Below are 21,879 nucleotides of genomic sequence, written 5' to 3'. Positions count from 1 at the left end.
TAACTGGTACTTCTAGTACCAAGGGCCCTGATGCCAAGAAAGGTCTCTAAGGGCTGCAGCATGTCTTATGCCACCCTAGAGACCCCTCACTCAGCACAGACACACTGCTTACAAGCCTGTGTGTGCTGGTGAGAACAAAATGAGTAAGTCGACATGGCACTCCCCTCAGGGTGCCATGCCAGCCTCTCACTGCCTATGCAGTATAGGTAAGACACCCCTCTAGCAGGCCTTACAGCCCTAAGGCAGGGTGCACTATACCATAGGTGAGGGTACCAGTGCATGAGCACTGTGCCCCTACAGTGTCTAAGCAAAACCTTAGACATTGTAAGTGCAGGGTAGCCATAAGAGTATATGGTCTGGGAGTCTGTTTTACACGAACTCCACAGCACCATAATGGCTACACTGAAAACTGGGAAGTTTGGTATCAAACTTCTCAGCACAATAAATGCACACTGATGCCAGTGTACATTTTATTGCAAAATACACCCCAGAGGGCACCTTAGAGGTGCCCCCTGAAACTTAACCAACTAGCTGTGTAGGCTGACTGGTTCCAGCAGCCTGCCACACTAGAGACATGTTGCTGGCCCCATGGGGAGAGTGCCTTTGTCACTCTGAGGCCAGTAACAAAGCCTGCACTGGGTGGAGATGCTAACACCTCCCCCAGGCAGGAGCTGTGACACCTGGCGGTGAGCCTCAAAGGCTCACCCCTTTGTCACAGCCCAGCAGGGCACTCCAGCTTAGTGGAGTTGCCCGCCCCCTCCGGCCACGGCCCCCACTTTTGGCGGCAAGGCTGGAGGGAACAAAGAAAGCAACAAGGAGGAGTCACTGGCCAGTCAGGACAGCCCCTAAGGTGTCCTGAGCTGAAGTGACTCTAACTTTTAGAAATCCTCCATCTTGCAGATGGAGGATTCCCCCAATAGGGTTAGGATTGTGACCCCCTCCCCTTGGGAGGAGGCACAAAGAGGGTGTACCCACCCTCAGGGCTAGTAGCCATTGGCTACTAACCCCCCAGACCTAAACACGCCCTTAAATTTAGTATTTAAGGGCTACCCTGAACCCTAGAAGATTAGATTCCTGCAACTACAAGAAGAAGGACTGCCTAGCTGAAAACCCCTGCAGCGGAAGACCAGAAGACGACAACTGCCTTGGCTCCAGAAACTCACCGGCCTGTCTCCTGCCTTCCAAAGATCCTGCTCCAGCGACGCCTTCCAAAGGGACCAGCGACCTCGACATCCTCTGAGGACTGCCCCTGCTTCGAAAAGACAAGAAACTCCCGAGGACAGCGGACCTGCTCCAAGAAAAGCTGCAACTTTGTTTCCAGCAGCTTTAAAGAACCCTGCAAGCTCCCCGCAAGAAGCGTGAGACTTGCGACACTGCACCCGGCGACCCCGACTCGGCTGGTGGAGATCCGACACCTCAGGAGGGACCCCAGGACTACTCTGATACTGTGAGTACCAAAACCTGTCCCCCCTGAGCCCCCACAGCGCCGCCTGCAGAGGGAATCCCGAGGCTTCCCCTGATCGCGACTCTTTGAACCTAAAGTCCCGACGCCTGGGAGAGACCCTGCACCCGCAGCCCCCAGGACCTGAAGGACCGGACTTTCACTGGAGAAGTGACCCCCAGGAGTCCCTCTCCCTTGCCCAAGTGGAGGTTTCCCCGAGGAACCCCCCCCTTGCCTGCCTGCAGCGCTGAAGAGATCCCGAGATCTCTCATAGACTAACATTGCGAACCCGACGCCTGTTTCGACACTGCACCCGGCCGCCCCCGCGCTGCTGAGGGTGAAATTTCTGTGTGGACTTGTGTCCCCCCCGGTGCCCTACAAAACCCCCCTGGTCTGCCCTCCGAAGACGCGGGTACTTACCTGCAAGCAGACCGGAACCGGGGCACCCCCTTCTCTCCATTCTAGCCTATGTGTTTTGGGCACCACTTTGAACTCTGCACCTGACCGGCCCTGAGCTGCTGGTGTGGTGACTTTGGGGTTGCTCTGAACCCCCAACGGTGGGCTACCTTGGACCAAGAACTAAGCCCTGTAAGTGTCTTACTTACCTGGTTAACCTAACAAATACTTACCTCCCCTAGGAACTGTGAAAATTGCACTGTGTCTACTTTTAAAACAGCTATTTGTGAATAACTTGAAAAGTATACATGCAATTTTGATGATTTGAAGTTCCTAAAGTACTTACCTGCAATACCTTTCGAATGAGATATTACATGTAGAATTTGAACCTGTGGTTCTTAAAATAAACTAAGAAAAGATATTTTTCTATAACAAAACCTATTGGCTGGATTTGTCTCTGAGTGTGTGTACCTCATTTATTGTCTATGTGTATGTACAACAAATGCTTAACACTACTCCTTGGATAAGCCTACTGCTCGACCACACTACCACAAAATAGAGCATTAGTATTATCTATTTTTACCACTATTTTACCTCTAAGGGGAACCCTTGGACTCTGTGCATGCTATTCCTTACTTTGAAATAGCACATACAGAGCCAACCTCCTACAAATAGTCCCATAATGGAGAACTGGGATTACAAGTAAACAGTTCCTTTTATATTATACAGTCACGCATGCTATCGTCTTATGCATTCCTTTCCAATTAAATTACCTAAGTGAAATTATTTTTAGTGTGCAATAGTTGAAAATATTTTGATAAAGGAATCAACAAATTTCCTTCTGATCAGTGACATGGCCCTCAATAATATGGTATTACAGTTGCCCTCATTCTAAATTATTTTAGAGAGACATAAGAACAAGATCGGATGTGCACACCTGGTTCTGTCACATTGCTAACATTTGGGTTTGTCTTTAGGTCCTGATTTCTACGTGTTCTGTTGCCAAATTTTCATGATTTAGGCAGTGAAGTCAACAAAGACTAACATGATAGTAGAATCCAAACAGACACTCTGAACAACCCCAATTACAATTAATTATCCAGTCAGTTCTCTCCACTTCACTTTTGCTCACAAGTGAGTGCAAAACTGAAGTCCTAGATGTTCATGGTGGGTAAACAAATGGTTACGTAATGTCTACACTCTCAGTTAATAGTGAGTTCAGTTATTTAGCATATTTGAATATAAATATTAAGCTTTTATTATTAATTAGTTGTTTTTCTTGTCCAAAACCACTTGTCGCCATTTGGTGGATTTGTATGCTAGACATGTATACTACAGTACTTGCTGTACATGTCTGACTGTAAATGTAAACATCCACAGTTTTACTTTTGCCCTATGTGACTAGCATCTGTATCTCCATGTTGAAACAAAAATAAACTGTAATATACCTAACTATTTTCATATCTTTTTCCTTACCAGGAGAGTAATAACATGGTGGTTCCTGCCATGCAACTTGCCAGCAAGATACCAGACATGTCTGTTCAGCTGTGGTCCTCTGCTCTGCTGAGAGGTAGTTAAGTTACCTATCTCTGCCTAAGCTTGTATATTCTATAGCTATATTTTGCTATCTTGTAAAAAGCTACTTATTGCAAACCATAGGATTGGATAGTTAAGACATTGGGCATGCATTGGGTAGGATTGGGAGCATTTAATAAGATTGATATTATTAAGTCAATAAAAAAAAACTTTCTATAGTGGGTGTTATAGGTAAAGCTTTCAATTCTCCAGGGCTAGAATGTGTGCATGTGGTAGACATTTTCACTCTCCTTCAGGGTCACTGGAACGCTGTCTTAAATGGCTTGTATGTGTTTTGTGATTATTTGTTCATTCATACAAAGATGCACGTTTAGGAAAGAATAGTCCCAAGCGAGGAGACTTTTTTTGTTATATATAAAAGAAATGGGCTTGAAACTTTTCTTGACGGGGCTAATTCAAACCAAGCAGCCATTGTATACAGTAGGGTCTGGTAGTCTTCAGTGATGTCCTGTCTCCAGATTTCAAGTTTATCAAGCATCTTGTATAGGTGACTTGGATGCGCATTTTCTAGTGCCCCATTGTAGAATGTCAGAATGCCCTTACCCAGAGTGATTTTGGAATTGAAGCATTATGGACGTATAGGGATTTGTAACAGCACGTATCAATTTGTCAAAACATACCGCTTTTGCCGTGATTTTTATTTTTTTTCCTCACGCTGAAACTGTTCAGAGGGGCTTCTTTTGTTATAACTTTGATTTTATAGGGACTTGAGGAAAATGTTTTTTTTCACATTTGAAAATGAACCATAGCTCATTAATGTTTTGTGACAATTTAATTTAAAAAAAAATACCCTTTGTGTTACACAGTCGATCCTGTGATTCAGCGGACTGGTTGTCACTTTGCAGAGAAATATTACTGCTAATGGTCTTTACTTACCACACTTCATGACAGAACTGTGATAACCCATGCTTGATCATAACTTTTGACATTCTCTTAATTGTATTTTGTAAAGGCAATATAAGTACTTACTGTATTTCAATTACACTTTTAAAAAGGTGACTTGCATTCAAAATGCACGTTTGGCCAACTGAGAGAAGTGTGAAAACAATATTGTTCCAGTTTATATTCATGCAGAATAAGTATGAGGTCTGGTATGTTCATACTGTTATGCTGTAATCATTGCCTTCTTTTTCTTCACAAGGTTCATCTTTTCTCATCACTCTGGTAGCATTTGGTAGCCACAATTTGATTTGCATGCTTATAGAGTGCGCTGTGAGCGATATAGGTGGTCTTCCACTGTGATATGTACACATTCACTGTGAGAAGAAAGGGAAAAGTGAAACCTTGAAAAGAGGAGATTTTAGATGTTTCCTGAAACCCGGATGAGAGACTGCGCCGAGGAGAAGCAACAGTATAGTATTCCAGGCAAAGGTCAGGCAGCCAAAGACGACACTGTGAAGTCTGGTTCTTTTAAAGCGAGAAATCAAAAGTAAAAAGGCTCAAGATGACTGAAGTGAAAGAGTCCTGTCTCTGGAGCAGCGCCTTCAAATATTACAAAGCTTTTATGGACCGCAGTGTGGCAGATGCAGAAGTATTTGAATAGGCTTCTTTTGTCAAAAGTGAAGTTCTCTAACGTGAGAGTAGATTGAGTCACATTCTTTAATGCCCAACAGTAGTCGTGCAGAGGCATTTTGTAGTGGTTGTAAACAAGCAGTCTATTTTTAGGGAAGACCCAGGAAGATTGTTAGAATTATCAAGTCTTGCCATGATATTGGCTAGAATAATGGGCTTCTTGTGTTTCAGTGTAAAGAATGGAATATTGTCTTTGGACTTGAGAAGAAGCAGCTCTTTAACATCTTGTCTTGAAATACGATTCCTAGGTTCTTTGCAACTTGAGTAGGAATGAGTACTGGCCAATGTCAGGATTTCTGTCTCAGACCAGTTAAGTTTTAGAAAACTATTGCTTATCAAAATAGCAGTGGGATTCATGCTTTTCTGATGAGGGATTGTATGGCTGACTCGTCCCTGATTTTAAGTTGAGTATGTATCACAGATGAGTAGTAGGGGGTGTTGCATATAAGTTGAACAATGTGGACACTAAGGGTTAAACCTTGATGTACCACGTCAGTCAGTTCGCATTCTGATAGAAAAGGAGATGAGCTTGAGAGCGGTCTGTTAAGGGTGAGATTCCTATAATTAGTACGGTCTCTCACTCCAGCCGTTTCAAAACGGGATAGTAAAGTATGGGGAGAGACCATGTCAAAAGGTGGCCGATAAATAGAATTAATCTGAGAGGTTAAATATCTGGCTTATTCTGATCTCTTTCAGAGCTGATACAAGAACGGCTTCAGTGCTATAATTGGCTCAAACTAGATTGTTGATATTGTCAAATATTGTTATTTTCGAGGAAAGTTGTGTGTCGGTGAAATCTGCCTAAAGTTGTCTAGAATTCAGGGATCTGCAGGATTTTTTTTGTGTGGAATGATTGTCGTGTTATCAATATAATGGGAAACAGACTTCTGATGGGGAATTGGCAACAGTTAAGTAGCAATAAGGTGCCCAGAGTGTAAGGTATTTGGTTGGCCAAGAGTCCAGAGATGATGAAAAAATGATAGAAGATATGTTTGAGATGACCCAGGCTTTACTGACTAGCATGAGCTGTGTAAAAGAAGATTGAGGGGAGGTCGACACAGTCTGTGGGCGTGACAAGTTGCACTAGTCTGGATGACCGTGAGGGAGAGTTGAGATTTTGAACATGATCTTTAATTTGATAATGAAAGAAGTTTGATAATTCATCACAGAAAGTCAGCACCTCATGTACCTACAACAAGAGCTCTTTCTGGTGTGTTAGGTGTCCCTAGCAGCCATCCTGGGGAGGGGTTGATGTTGGGGAGGGGTGGGGAAAAGGGTGGAAGATGGTGTTCAGAGCTGCAGTGAGGCAGACCGTTGGGCTTATGCTCAAATGAAGTAGTCATCAACGCTACTGTTAATCTGCAAGAGGTTAAGAGTACATAATATCAATTCACTCATTAAATAAGATTGTTGGAGCCCTGTTTAGGAGATATTGAAATGGAGACTGTCCAAAATCCATATTTGGAAGACTAGGCCCTCAAATGCTTTAAGTCATCCTAAAGGACTTAAATACTTTTTAATGGTAAATTTATTAGCAGAAATTGATGGATGCCAAGAACCCATAATATGTTAGGTGAACCGTCTTAATGCACATCTATTGGATCATTTGTGCTCTGAAAAGTAGACTGGAATGTAGTGTTCATGTAGTTTTTATTGGGTTTATGCAAAGTGTTGTGGCAAATGATTAGCAATTTTTACAATTAAAAACTAGAAAACTGGATATTGCTTTCTGTGCAGAGGGAGTGTTGAAGGGCTATGCTAGTGACTGCACTGCCTGTTGTGTTGATGTACCCTTCTTATTCTCATTAGTCACATTTGGAAACTTATATTTTTGCTCCTAGATCTGAACAAAGCCTGTGGTAATACCATCGATGCTCACGAGGCAGCTCAGATGCATCAGAACTTTTCCCAGCAGCTTCTTCAGGATCACATTGAAGCCTGCAGTCTTCCAGAACACAACCTGATCACGGTATAACTAGCAAAGAGTTGTCGAATTTGCCATGTTACTGACTGCTTACACATTTCGTAGGAAGACTTGTGTAGTAATGGCGAGATCAAGGCTTAAAGTTTTAGTTAGCATGTTCAGTTTGTGCTTTCTGCCTCCTCATATCATCTCCACGTGCCTAAGTCCTCGGTGCCTGTTTTATTTTCCCTCCATCAACAGACATGAAAACGTGCACTAAATTTCTAGGTCAGAAACTAAAACTCTTGGGCAAAAACTAAGTCACAATCATTGCACAAAGAACACTGACACACCCAATAGGCAGTAGGTAGAAGCAAGCATTTCTGCAGACTAGGACAACAAACACTGTTTAAGTTGACAGTGGTTAGACAAAAGACTGAGTCCAAGCACTGCCCTTGCCTTCTGCCCCTTTGCTAAAACACTCAGTACAATTCACAAAAGTTTAAAGCAGAAGGTCAGAGTTTTTCAGCTCCACAGGCTACCACTGTAGTGGGGAAACTTTCCCCCTACAAACTGCATCTTCCAATCTCGCATGGGCAGGGTAATGCGGAGTTGGGCATCAAACCAATCTTTTTGGGATGTCCGGACCATTTTTAATTATCTTTTCAGTACTTAAATACTGTTGTCAGTTATGACATTAATTCCATTCATTTAGGCAAGAAACATTTTGTGATTTAAATTTGCAGACCATGCATTAGATGTTTGGGGTGTACTGGATCTTTTGTTATTTTGGGGTTGGGGGTGTAAGGTAAATTCAAGATCACAAATGGTGTAGGTGTGGAATTGTAGATGTCCTTTGCTCCCAACCATACCCCCCCCCCCCTATTTGATGTTTACGATCCACAAATTAATATACCACTAAATGAAAATGGCCCATGTACCCAATCATGGTTAACATATCTAGCTGTTGTGCTGTAGAACAGTAAAAGGTACTGGTGCAAAATATTACCTAATAAGTGGTTGCAGTGTATCATTATTATTGGATAATAACTCCTCCAGTATACTCAGTTGAACCAGACTACATCTCAGAATTTTTCATTATACTATTCATCACTGATGTTCATGGCTCCACCTCCCCAAGAAGTGATATTACAGCCATATTTTGATGATTGAAGATGTCCTGTCTTAACCCAGAACTTTGGCTTAAGGCCTTGTAAAACAAGTAGGAAGCAGGCATAAATAAGTCCAGGATCCTTCTAACAACGTTGTGCCTTTGCTAGTGGTGCTGCAAATGACGGGTGACATGGAGATGGTGCTGTCCTTTCTGAAAGGGAAAGGATGCATATTTTCGGATTCCAAGAAAAGGAGGCAGGTATTTGCAACCTATTCCGGGTCTGATTTATTTTTTTCAACAAATGAAGCTGTAGGAAAAAGTTCAAAATATTATTTTTGGCATTGTGGGAAGAGGACTGGAATGTGGCTGCGTTTCCAAGTTGCCCACTTCTACTGTCCCATTATCCGTTCTCACAGGAAATTTCCGAGGTTTTCAGCTGGAGTTTTCCAGTTTCAATTCCAGGTTTTGCCATTTGCTCTTTTCAGCCACCAGAGTCCTCACTGAGATCATAGTATAGTGGTTGTAGCTCCTTTGAGGACAGTCTGTTTACATCTCCCCCTATTTAGATGACTGGTCGGTGATGACCAGTTCATGTTCTTTCATATGCAAGACTCTAGTGGTTAAAGCCACTGTTTTGTGACATTTGGGGGGTTATCGGAGGGAAATGATACTTTTAGGGTCATTCTGAAAATTTGTGTCAATTTCGATACGTATAGATGCAGTTCTGGACAGTGGTCTTATAAGGCCTTCCCTCCTCCAGAAGTGGGTATGATCTGTTGAGGAGAGACTTTTGTAGAGGGCAGCCACGCTCAGCCAGCCTGGTCTGTCCTGTGAGGCTGATGACATTTTGTTTGTTTTGGTACCATAGTCTCATTTAAGATTGAGAGTGCAATAGGATCCGCGTCTCCAGTGGAATCCGTTCTGTCGGTAGAACAATATGGTCTGCCGTGAAATTCAGTTGGTGATGGGGTTGTGATTGTGGCAGTCTATGGAAAGCTTAAAGTGGGGAGCTCTTTCGCCCTCCTTGAGCAGCATTTGCTTTAAATGAGGCTTCATTTCGAGTTTCTGTGCTGCTCAACTTCAAAAGTTAACATTCAAGGTATTCTGATGACAATAAGAGGAGCCTGCGTGTGAACATTCCGGAAGTGAGAGCAGTCAGAATAGCTCTGGATGGAATGCTTCCTCTGATGCCGAGCAGGCAGGTCACATCTCAAGGACATCTGTACTGCTCTCGGTAGATCAGCTACTAATGGGGGCATGGGGAGGGTCTCTTAATGCTGAGAACCCCTAAGCCTGTGGCAATTGCTCCAGACAGACAAATGGGGCTGTTGGAAACTGATCAAGTGGGAAGGAATATCGGAGGATTGTCTGAGCTAAATGTCATTGGTGAAGCATGAGTGACATGAGGCGCTGTGCTTGTTGTTTGGGGGGAGGGGGGGGGAGTGGTTGGGTTCAAGTGAGTGCTCTGCAGAAGTATCATGCATCACAAAGAATGCCATCATAGGTAAGTGCATGTAATGGAAAATCTGTCCCTTAATGCAATTCCCAAATGCTGGTAAAGTGAGACGATGCAGTCGACCCCGGTGCTATTTCCTCAGCACAGTATCTGATCTGATTTGGCATTTCTAGACTGCCAGCTGACATGAACAGAATGCAAGCCATGTTTCGAGATTGCCCTACCCGTATCCTAAGCACTGGCACATCTGTTTTTGACAAGCTGACTGAGCACTAACCGTGCAATAACCTGTTTTCATATAGTGCTTGGCCCCTTGGCTCTGTCCATGCTCTACATGTGGATATCTGCTTCTTTGTGTTGCAGCTGTGCCTTTCAAGTAGGTCAAGCTGTATGCAATGTTCCACTCCACTGGTGCCTGCATGCTGTAGCTGGTGTGAGGTTTTTAGATATGTTGTCTGTGATTTGCACTACTGTTGTAATATCTCTTCTGTGTGTTTTTATTTTCCAGTGGACGGATGGACCTCCTCCCGTACAGTTTCAAGCTCAGAATGGCCCCACCACAAGCTTAGCCAGCCTCCTATGAAGGACAGCAATGTATTTGTACCTTGCACATTTTAAACTGCAGCCTCTCCTCATCGCCGGGACCCTTTCCCACCTCAATAAACTCTTCTTGGGATTGAGGATGGTGCTACCAGGAAGCACTGCACACTTTAATACAGGGGGAGAATCTGGCCCTTATTTTTCTTTCTCAACATACTAGCTGGGTTTTTCAAACACCACTCAAGTGTTCCACAAACCCTCTAAACAGCATCAAAATACGACTGCGAGGCATGTCGTAAGCAGGTTGGTTGCTGGGGTGCAGGTTTGCAGCTAAAAGGAGGATGACAAGTGCAGATGGACAAGGTGGAAAACAAACTGAGGACAACTGTGGATCTCAGTTATTGATCCGACCCTCTACATGTTAAAGCTCTCATCACCAACAATCAGTTGAAACACTTAGTTTGGATTGTGCTTTTCCTGTGAGTGGAGATCTAAATTCTAGGTTATCTAAACATTATTTCATAGCACCCTCTGCCACCCCTTGCAGGACCATAGTTGAATCTTAAAATAAGGAAATATCAACCTGAAGTGGCCATTTAATCAACAAAAGCTATGTGGTCACTGCTAACATTACAGCTTAAGAGAAGAATGAATATAAAAACGTGCAGGAAAATCATGTAAGTAGTGTTGCTTGGTTGGGAGAACCTCAGCTGTAGCTTCAGAAATCAAAAGGTTTTCAAACCTCATGCAACGATGAGATCTCCCTGCCTCATTCTTGCCGGGCCTAAACCCATAGGCCAGTTGTTTTTGGTAGTATTTGCTGTTTTAAACACAGTGCAATTGGGCTGCGTAAAAAAAGAAAGTGATTTTTCATCTGTTCTTTTTCAAATTTGGGGGTTATTTCATGATTTCCAAACTTTGTGAAAGGCTTGTGACCAGTTCTTCTGAAAGAAGTGCGCTTGGCTCAACTTTGATTTGCTGCCAGCACAAAACCTGGTTTGCACAAGACATCACAGGCAGAGACTCGCGAGTGTGATGTGCAGTGGGACAAGATTCTTGAAGGTCGGAGATGGTTAGCACAGAACGTCTGTTTTGTATCCATTTTTCCTTTTGGGCCCAGAGTGTACCATATTTTTCCTTCAGAATCGGCAAAAAAAACTTTTTAAAGGGAAGCAAAAACCTTTCTCAAAGAGCCGAATAATGCATCATTTGTAAACAGTTCAAGGTCTGGATTTCCATAATAAGCAACTGACAAGGGCATTGTAGGTTGCTTTTATAAACCAAACTGTTTTGTTACTTTTTGTGGGCTGAGGAAGGATTGTTCATAAAGTTAAACAGTTTAAACACTGCACATAAAATATTTAGCTTAAAGTATGCAAATGTTTTATGTTTTAGTCTATTTGAAAAAGGAAGCGTTAGCATTGGTTTCGATTTCTAAAGCTCCTCTCTCTGCTTGTGGTGTTGGTCTTCGGCGTGCATGGCTGGTATGTTCACACCAGGGCACAATGAAGCTCCTTTTGACATTAAAGTGGATAAGAATTTGGGGGATTGAAAATTGATCTTTTTCACATACTTTCAGTCGGGTTTTTCATCAACATTCCCATTACCAGATCGTGGTGCAAGTGCTGAGGATCCCCAACTAGTTGAAAATGTAATAGCTAAAGGAGAGTGGTCGGCTAGCACATGTGGTTAGTTAGTCATGTCATTACTTGAGGGCTCTCTGCATTTTAACCTCCATTTAATCTCGTGCTTTGTCCTATGTCTGGAAAAGCAAGTTGTTCTGCGCCACAAGAGACAACTACTATTCTAGGGCCGCTAGTTACACTGGTTTGTTTTTAATTCTAGTAACGTTTTTCATTTTCCCTGTGAAGTGGTAGTTATTCTTCTTGCAGCCATGGTTTCCTCTGAAGCAGTTGATCTCCACACACACCCCCCCTTGACAAGCACCTGTGTATTGTGATTTTTCTCACCCCCCACTAAGGTTGGCGAGAATTCTTCTGAAACCATCTTGTATCTGTTACATGGTTCCCAGTGCCTGCATTGATCTTCTTTTTTTTATTTTTAAATCTCACGTACCTGGATCTCTTTTCATTACCTCCTGCTGTGCTTGGCAGTCACCCCAAATTCCTTGTGCTCCTAGGTAGCTTGTTTTGCTGGAGAAGTTGATAGTTTCGTAACGTTCAAACCTCTAGGCTTGCGGAAATTCAGGTACTTCTATTACTGCTGATTACTTTAGAAGCACATTACCCTTTTTTCATAGCAGCATGAGTGTCTTGCTCGTAATGGAGCTTTTGTTAGCGGAGACTGCAGTGGAATCTGTGTTTAGGTGCTAATATTGTGCCAGAGTCTGCTACAATTTAGGACCCACGGTATTCTGTGGAAAATCCCAGGTGCTTCTAAGTTGAAGGCTTTCTTGTTTCTGCATAGTCTTGGGCCTCCTGTGCTGCAAGTTAACACCATTCCCACTGACCCTTTCTTGGTCCCAAAATCTTTGATTTTTGTTCTATTAGCACACACTCATTTGCTGTCACTTTTTGTGTCATTAATCAGTTCTGCTTATATGATTGCTCAGTGTTCTCAAATGGGTCATTTTTATTGTACTGTAAGTACATTCAATAACGAGAAAGAAATCAAAGAAATGTATTTTTGGCACTGAAATGCTAAGGAAAGCAAATTCATTTCTTTACTTGTTTTGACTGTGATTGCAGGGGTTTCCAACATCTAAATGCATTTGAAGCCAGGCTTGACTTCTCTTTGTGTGGTGGAGTTGTAATGGTCTGCCTCCAGCTCATTGCACGTCACAGACACTTTTATTTTAGATCACAAGTTGCTTTGAATAAAAGGTAGAAGAAATGCCTAACTCTGCACTGCAAGAGTTGTTGCCAGCAGCAGAAAGTTGCACATCTTCATTTACGTGCTTCTTTGGACGTCTGACTTGCCAGTTTGCTTCAACCTTAACTGGCTTTGATGTAGTCGGTGTGTGTAGACAAATAGGCAAAGGGGAGAGGGTTACTGTAGAAGAGTATTTAAGTCAAGAATTCTTTGCTGACTGGTCTTGACATGAAGGATTCTCTACTTTTTCAGACACCATCGACTAGGCAAACATCCCAGGTAGAATGGTAGGCCCATACATAACGTCAGGAATGAGTCCAGCTTTCGTTGGAATCCTTTACGGTAGATGTAATCCATATCAACTTGTTGCTTCTATTTTCTTAGAGAGTAAAAGGGGTGCTTTTGGCTTTGCACATAATCTTTCAGCGTGGTGTGCTAAATTTGAGGCATGTAAATGCTCTTTGTATTGCTGTTGCAGAAATACAGCATTTGAATAATTTTAACAATTTTTGGGGCAAAGTAAAGAGTGTGGGCGGAACTCAAGGACATTTCTTTAAAACTGATGTAGATATTTATCATGTTTAAATGGGCTAATAAAAAGCGGACTGCCTCAGCAGGGTGTGAAGCAGCAGCTATGTGGCTCAGTGCCTTAGTACTCCCATGAGAAGTCCACAAGTCTTTGTCTAGAAAACATGCAAGACTTCAGTATAAATGGGGCCGTAACATGGGTGGCTTAACATTTTTAGTGTGCTTTTTTTGTGATGCCCTGTAATGTCTGTAGTATATCCTAGGCACCCTGTACCATTTTGGAAATGACCTGGCCTGCATTGCAAGTGTTTATGAAGGTTTAGATGCGTGCTCTGCTAAAAACTGAGACACCACATTTTATCTAAGGCAAGTGAAAGGAGGATTGTAGTTTCAGCAGATTCAAGGAAATTTTAATTCCCTTTGTTTATTCACAGATTTTTGTAATGCTAAGCTGCATGCCAGACTACGGCGCACATTTCTGCTAGTGGGACCTCAAATCGTGGTTGGATTTACTACAGCACTTTGTTTCAGAAACAGTTCAGACAATGTTTGCAGGGCTAGTTCAAACAAAAATGTATATATTTATCACTAACTCAAACATTTCCTTTAACAAAAGTGACTCCAAAGGCAAATCTGTTCTTATTTGTGTGTTTTCTTGCTCATTTGTAAGAAACTGGACATCCGCCTGTCTTATTTTCACCTATCTCAGAAGCATCCTGCGAGGGAACAGGATCCTCTTGTACAGCTGTTTTACATTTGTGTATATTAAATTATTTAATAGTTGTATGTGCATCATAGCATCATCGTGTACACCCACTCATGTTTTAATTTGAAATTAATGACCTTTTCAGAAGTTATGATTTGACAATGCCTAAGGCGTGAGTTTGAAACCATCATTTTTTCTTATCGCGTTTTGGCTGGTAAACCTGATGTTTACAGTTTAAAAACAGCAAGGTAACACTGTGTAAAAAAATATATACTTTTGTATTATACTTAAATTCCTTGTAACCTTATTTAAATACCCAATCCCTGTATTCTTTAAACACCTTTAACTTCATCTTTCAATTAAATATATATAGTCTTCTTTCATACAAACTTTTGTATAAAAATCTTAGCTAAACTGTACAGTTTCTGTAGCATCTTTTTAAAGAGATTTTTTTTAACCAGGTTTGTTCACGTTATGCAGAAACATTTAATCATGGACCTGTAGATAGTGTAAAAAAATAAATTGTACAGAGTTTGCATTTGTTGGAGCACACATCTATGTAGCTCTGCCTTTCTTCTACAGCAGGACTGGCCATTGAGGTCCTTCAGGCCCAGGTGGCACTATGCTTCCTGCAATCCACGTGGAAACCTACAATGCCTTTTGGTCATGCGCTACGATTTTGTTATAGTAACGTTGTATCCTGCACTTCTCATTTGAAAGACTGCAGATTATGTTGGTATGCTTTGAGGGCGTGCGTTAAATGAAAGATAAGTAATGCTTTTTTGGAGAATACTAAGGAAAATAAACGCTGCTCCTTTTTTTACCTTGATTACAGCAGCCAAGGTGAACTCATTGATTTGGCTCATGTGACAAACAACGTTATGGCAGCACAATCCAAAAAGCCATGTCCTTAACTATTTTTTTTTTATGCTCGGTGATTGTTTTTTTTTTTTTTTTAAATTTAGATGCCACAGTGGTTCTTGTGATTTCAGACCTTCTTGGCAACAACCTACCATGTATTTTAGAAAGTACACAGTTTTTTGCAAGTTTGGGAGGCAGAGTTATCTCTATTCTGAACAGATTCTAGCTTATTTTAATGAAAGCAAGGGAACCAGAAGGCACTACTTATCAGTGAGGCAAGTGTCAAGTGCTGATTACATCTGACACAACAGTATATGCAGAACCTGTGTATGCCTGTGTTTCTAGGGTATCATGTTCTGAGGGTGATCTTCTGGATAGTGTAACAATAAATGTTTTTGGTTTCATGCTTTTTCTTGCATTTGTTATCAAGAGTTTTTCCTCAAAAGGGGACACAGTTCCCTTTGACATAGTGAATGAGGGTACTTTGTGAGAAACGCTGACCTTACCTCTTACTGAAAAAGGATGTAGGATGCCTGCTGGATATGAAATTGAAAATGCTTAAAGAGACCTCAAGTGAAGTGTTCTTTAACTCACTCCTTAGCTGGGCCTACTTTTGTCTCAGATTAAACTATTTCAGAAAACCCTAAACCTCAGCTTATCTGTCTCTTGTAATGTATATTCTTGGAGTACGGGTTAATTGGACTGGGTGACCCTCTCCACAGTGCTTATGCAAAATCATAATTTTTTGCTCTGGATTCTTTTCCAGGGTATGTTTCTCATCTTTGTACCAGGAAAAAAAGCTAGTGCTTAATGGGTGTATACTGCAGTGAGAATCTTTTTTTATAGGAAGGGTATTCTTAAATAGAAGCTGGGTGAGTCAAAATAACAGCCATCTCAAGAGACCATGATGTTTCAAAGTTAGATGTAAATGGTAAGGTACACTTTGCATCTTATAGGGGTTGTCGGAGTTGAAACACAGCTTACCTTCCTGCCTTATGCATCTTGTTTTAGGAACACACAGTGAATACTCTATGCACCAAGAAGTCTTGTCTTCACCATGGTGAAATTTCCAAGTGTGCACCAATGCATGCCAGCATGTAAACAAATGCCGGTCCTATATTGTACAAAAAGAGTTGCTTGATGGTCCCTACACAACTGGGTATTCAAAAAAGACTAATTTTGCAAATAGTTCCCAGTAACGGCCTTTGTATGCAAAAGTATAATGTGCATATTACTGTGGCAAAACCTAAGATTGTGGCTTGCTTACGACTTTCGAAGATACAGGAGTTGGAGGACTCATCCTAGATGCACCTTTCAGTTTCCTTAGGATAGCTAATTGTAGATCACTTTGCTTTAAAGTACACACACAAGTGCCCCTATTTTTGACACGTTCTGTAGTTTTAATTGTAATGATTTTAAGATTGTTTGGTTTGCAGTGTCAGATTTGCTTTAATGTTTGAAGTGGATATTTTGATATTTTTCAGCGGTAGTGTGACACTGAGTACATTTTAATGATCAACACACTTTGGCTTCTAAGAACATTATAACCCACAACTCTTACACAAAAGAGAAAATTTGACACTGAATTTAAATTGTGTTCTGGAAATTCCACTTGGATTGTGTTGTATCCTAAATAGTGTACTATTTACTGGTGAAAATTGAATAGACCAATTGTAAGATCTATTTGCATATTTTAATCATAGCAAGATTTTCACTGACTGTTGGTTCAATATTGCAATTACTCATTTTTGTCATTGTACAGAGTGTTATTTGGAATAAAAGCTCTAAAATACACCCTTTTTAGATGCTGTAAAATTGTTTCACACAAAGTATTAGGACAAAGAATGAAATCAAAGTGAGATCTCTGATCTCAAACTTTTTTCTGAGTGCTGACAATTTGGTTTGGTCTTTTGACAGGTTTTTTTTGTTTGTGCTCTGCGGTTTCAGTGAATCCTAATTCTATTCTTTTAAAACCTTAGAGATCCCTTTAGTGTGCAGGATAAGGCCAGTGATGGAGTAGTTACCACAAATTCATGTTAGTAGAAACACAGCAGCGCCTTCTCTGCTTCTGACAATGCTGTTTCAGGTGTCTACATCACTTTGAAATCCAGGTCTGAATTTATTTTATTTCGCTGTCAGACAGTGTTGTCCTGCATTGTCTTGAGACAAAACAAGATATGTTGCAGAAATAGCCAGAAGATATGTGCAGTATCACTTGCATTAATTAAACTGATGCTTGTTAGCTTCACCTTGGCACCAGACCTGGCACATGGGGTGCTGGTGTTCGAGATCGTCATTAGCTCCCAAAGCTGTTGGTTATGTGCACACTTTATATAGTACAGTGCAACAGTGACCCTATCTGTACGTTGCAATGTGCAGAACCATCCAGTGTGTAGATCGGTGGTGCAAGCCTGAAGGTTTCATGTAACCTGAAGGATAACCAACTGAACAGGTCTGAATCAGATATTGCACTTTGGAATTGGGCATTGCTACAAGTTTAGAGATTATTTAGTAAAAATGCGTTTCGCTGCCTTTAACGGGAAATTAACTTTAATGGTTTTTAGGACTATAAATTTATAGTGTTTTCAGTTTTGGGATTTCTTTGAACAGTAATTCTTGGAATTCTATCCTTGATTCACTTGAGTTGAAGTGGTTTGTTCCTTATTAAAATGACTTGTAAAAGGAAAGCCCAGGACTGGAAATGTGGCCACTACTTTGGCCTGATGTCACTTCGATGGTTAACCCTTTAGCTCTCTGAAATAAATGTTTCACACATCGGTACAAAAGAATGCCCTTGATCCTGAAATACTGAATTTGTAGACTCTAAATTCCTGTTTATACCAGTGCATGCCATTGAATTCCTTTCTTTCTCTAATAAGTCCCTTTAAAACCTCTTATCGCCTTTTTGACATTTGCGCTGTGACTTTTTTGAAAAATAATCCAAGATAAAATTTAGTCCAAAATCTAGTGTGGGCACTTCTGTTTCCTTGAAAAACAATGTTTTTTCATTTTTTCAGAGTAAATATTTTTGTGTTCAACTTGTATATAGTATGTTTGGATTGAAACAGGAGGGTTCCTTTTTATCCGTGCAACTGTAGATGTCCATAGTACATTATTGTTTGTATAATTGTTTTTTCTGCGACGATACACTCTTTGTAATGCTCTGACGGGTCTGTACATTGTATTTTCTACCTGTTTTAGTGCGATTGCAGTTACGTACTAAAATGTATGCCAGACAAATGCTTTTAACCACACATTTAAATATCAAACTGTGTAAAATGTACATAAGGCACTGGAATTCTAAGTAATTCGAACAGTAGATGTTAGCTTGTCATTGCATTTGGTTTATCTTGTTTTCTATATATTAGAATTTTTAAATAAAAAAAGTTTTAATTAAAATGTATTATCTCATTTATTGTTGACAGTTGGTACTATGTGATATTGAAATGGCAAAGCGACTTCTACAATTATTTTTTATGCCTTTTTGTTTATTTCTACCTCAATCTGGCCCTCCTTATCAAATGCGCATTTGATGACCTAGTTGCTTAGTTTCATACTGGAGCAACACTAACACCTAAAGTATCTACATGAGATGATGGAGGATGGATCTTGTAAAGAAATGGCTCCCTGTTGCAGTTACCCCCCACTTTTTGCCTGATACTGATGCTGACTTGACTGAGAAGTGTGCTGGGACCCTGCTAACCAGGCCCCAGCACCAGTGTTCCTTCACCTAAAATGTACCATTGTATCCACAATTGGCACACCCTGGCATTCAGATAAGTCCCTTGTAACTGGTACTTCTAGTACCAAGGGCCATGATGCCAAGAAAGGTCTCTAAGGGCTGCAGCATGTCTTATGCCACCCTGGAGACCTCTCACTCAGCACAGACACACTGCTTGCCAGCTTGTGTGTGCTAGTGAGGACAAAACGAGTAAGTCGACATGGCACTCCCCTCAGGGTGCCATGCCAGCCTCTCACTGCCTATGCAGTATAGATAAGACACCCCTCTAGCAGGCCTTACAGCCCTAAGGCAGGGTGCACTATACCATAGGTGAGGGTACCAGTGCATGAGCATGGTACCCCTACAGTGTCTAAACAAAACCTTAGACATTGTAAGTGCAGGGTAGCCATAAGAGTATATGGTCTGGGAGTCTGTCAAACACGAACTCCACAGCACCATAATGGCTACACTGAAAACTGGGAAGTTTGGTATCAAACTTCTCAGCACAATAAATGCACACTGATGCCAGTGTACATTTTATTGTAAAATGCACCACAGAGGGCACCTTAGAGGTGCCCCCTGAAACTTAACCGACTATCTGTGTAGGCTGACTAGTTTTAGCAGCCTGCCACAAACCGAGACATGTTGCTGGCCCCATGGGGAGAGTGCCTTTGTCACTCTGAGGCCAGTAACAAAGCCTGCACTGGGTGGAGATGCTAACACCTCTCCCAGGCAGGAATTGTCACACCTGGCGGTGAGCCTCAAAGGCTCACCTCCTTTGTGCCAACCCAGCAGGACACTCCAGCTAGTGGAGTTGCCCGCCCCCTCCGGCCAGGCCCCACTTTTGGCGGCAAGGCCGGAGAAAATAATGAGAAAAACAAGGAGGAGTCACTGGCCAGTCAGGACAGCCCCTAAGGTGTCCTGAGCTGAGGTGACTCTAACTTTTAGAAATCCTCCATCTTGCAGATGGAGGATTCCCCCAATGGGGTTAGGATTGTGACCCCCTCCCCTTGGGAGGAGGCACAAAGAGGGTGTACCCACCCTCAGGGCTAGTAGCCATTGGCTACTAACCCCCCAGACCTAAACACGCCCTTAAATTTAGTATTTAAGGGCTACCCTGAACCCTAGAAAATTAGATTCCTGCAACTACAAGAAGAAGGACGGCCTAGCTGAAAACCCCTGCAGAGGAAGACCAGAAGACGACAACTGCCTTGGCTCCAGAAACTCACCGGCCTGTCTCCTGCCTTCCAAAGATCCTGCTCCAGCGACGCCTTCCAAAGGGACCAGCGACCTCGACATCCTCTGAGGACTGCCCCTGCTTCGAAAAGACAAGAAACTCCTGAGGACAGCGGACCTGCTCCAAGAAAAGCTGCAACTTTGTTTCCAGCAGCTTTAAAGAACCCTGCAAGCTCCCCGCAAGAAGCGTGAGACTTGCGACACTGCACCCGGCGACCCCGACTCGGCTGGTGGCGATCCAACACCTCAGGAGGGACCCCAGGACTACTCTGATACTGTGAGTACCAAAACCTGTCCCCCCTGAGCCCCCACAGCGCCGCCTACAGAGGGAATCCCGAGGCTTCCCCTGACCGCGACTCTTTGAACCTAAAGTCCCGACGCCTGGGAGAGACCCTGCACCCGCAGCCCCCAGGACCTGAAGGACCGGACTTTCACTGGAGAAGTGACCCCCAGGAGTCCCTCTCCCTTGCCCAAGTGGAGGTTTCCCCGAGGAATCCCCCCCTTGCCTACCTGCAGCGCTGAAGAGATCCCGAGATCTCTCATAGACTAACATTGCGAACCCGACGCCTGTTTCTACACTGCACCCGGCCGCCCCTGCGCTGCTGAGGGTGAAATTTCTGTGTGGGCTTGTGTCCCCCCCGGTGCCCTACAAAACCCCTCTGGTCTGCCCTCCGAAGACGCGGGTACTTACCTGCAAGCAGACCGGAACCGGGGCACCCCCTTCTCTCCATTCTAGCCTATGTGTTTTGGGCACCACTTTGAACTCTGCACCTGACCGGCCCTGAGCTGCTGGTGTGGTGACTTTGGGGTTGCTCTGAACCCCCAACGGTGGGCTACCTTGGACCAAGAACTGAACCCTGTAAGTGTCCTACTTACCTGGTAAAACTAACAAAAACTTACCTCCCCCAGGAACTGTGAAAATTGCACTAAGTGTCCACTTTTAAAACAGCTATTTGTCAATAACTTGAAAAGTATACATGCAATTTTTATGATTTGAAGTTCCTAAAGTACTTACCTGCAATACCTTTCGAACAAGATATTACATGTTAAATTTGAACCTGTGGTTCGTAAAATAAACTAAGAAAAGATATTTTTCTATACAAAAACCTATTGGCTGGATTTGTCTCTGAGTGTGTGTACCTCATTTATTGTCTATGTGTATGTACAACAAATGCTTAACACTACTCCTTGGATAAGCCTACTGCTCGACCACACTACCACAAAATAGAGCATTAGTATTATCTATTTTTACCACTATTTTACCTCTAAGGGGAACCCTTGGACTCTGTGCATGCTATTCCTTACTTTGAAATAGCACATACAGAGCCAACTTCCTACAGATCTGTAGTGTACTCTGTTGTATTGCTCCCTCACTGCGCTTGCAGATTGCCTGTACTCTGAGGCAGGACCATAGAAACCTACTTTAAAAATAACCTTATTACTTTTTTACAGTCTGCATAAACTACTGCTAATTGTGCTGTAGTGACTGCCTTGGATATGTCACCCTAGGCTACACCCGTTATCTAATATTTTCGCCTGACATGTTGGGATTGGCACATCCTCTGTTTTGGAGGGAGCTGGGTTCCCCCCCCCCCCCCCCCCCCCCTGCCTTCTGATTTCTAAAATGGTGTATAAACCTAGCAAGGGCAACCCTATAGACTCATAAAGACTAGGGTAATTCAATATAGTAAAACAAAGTTGTCCCTTTGGATTCATACCAAGAGCACCTATGGTTAACTTCAAGTTATTCAGTTGAATTGTACGATGATTAGTTTTACGTTGTAATATACAAACATTAGCCAAAACCCAACACTTCACTCCTTGGCAGAAATTACAAACTGCACAACAGATGAGTGAGGCGACACAGTGCTGGTGTAGGAAATAAGTGCAAGGGTAATACAAAACGCACCGTACTATTCCCTGGTTATCAACAGGTTCGAACAGTTTGTAGTGGAGGATCATATTAATTCATATGTT

General features: G+C 42.4%; 1 protein-coding gene across 1 annotated transcript in view; it reads left to right on the top strand.

Annotated features, from left to right (window-relative positions):
- The window catches only part of MAU2 (MAU2 sister chromatid cohesion factor), a 112,903-nt gene extending 94,559 nt beyond the window's left edge, over positions 1-18,344 (top strand). The window contains exons 17-19 of the mRNA XM_069218271.1: positions 3,317-3,407; positions 6,847-6,974; positions 9,987-18,344. Of these exons, the coding sequence (XP_069074372.1) occupies positions 3,317-3,407; positions 6,847-6,974; positions 9,987-10,061 (294 nt within the window). The 3' untranslated portion in view covers positions 10,062-18,344. The remainder of the gene's footprint in view (positions 1-3,316; positions 3,408-6,846; positions 6,975-9,986) is intronic.
- Positions 18,345-21,879: the final 3,535 nt, after the last annotated feature.

Source organism: Pleurodeles waltl, chromosome 12 (genome assembly GCF_031143425.1).
Source record: "Pleurodeles waltl isolate 20211129_DDA chromosome 12, aPleWal1.hap1.20221129, whole genome shotgun sequence".
NCBI lineage: Eukaryota > Metazoa > Chordata > Amphibia > Caudata > Salamandridae > Pleurodeles > Pleurodeles waltl.
This window is presented reverse-complemented; position numbering and strand designations above follow the sequence as displayed.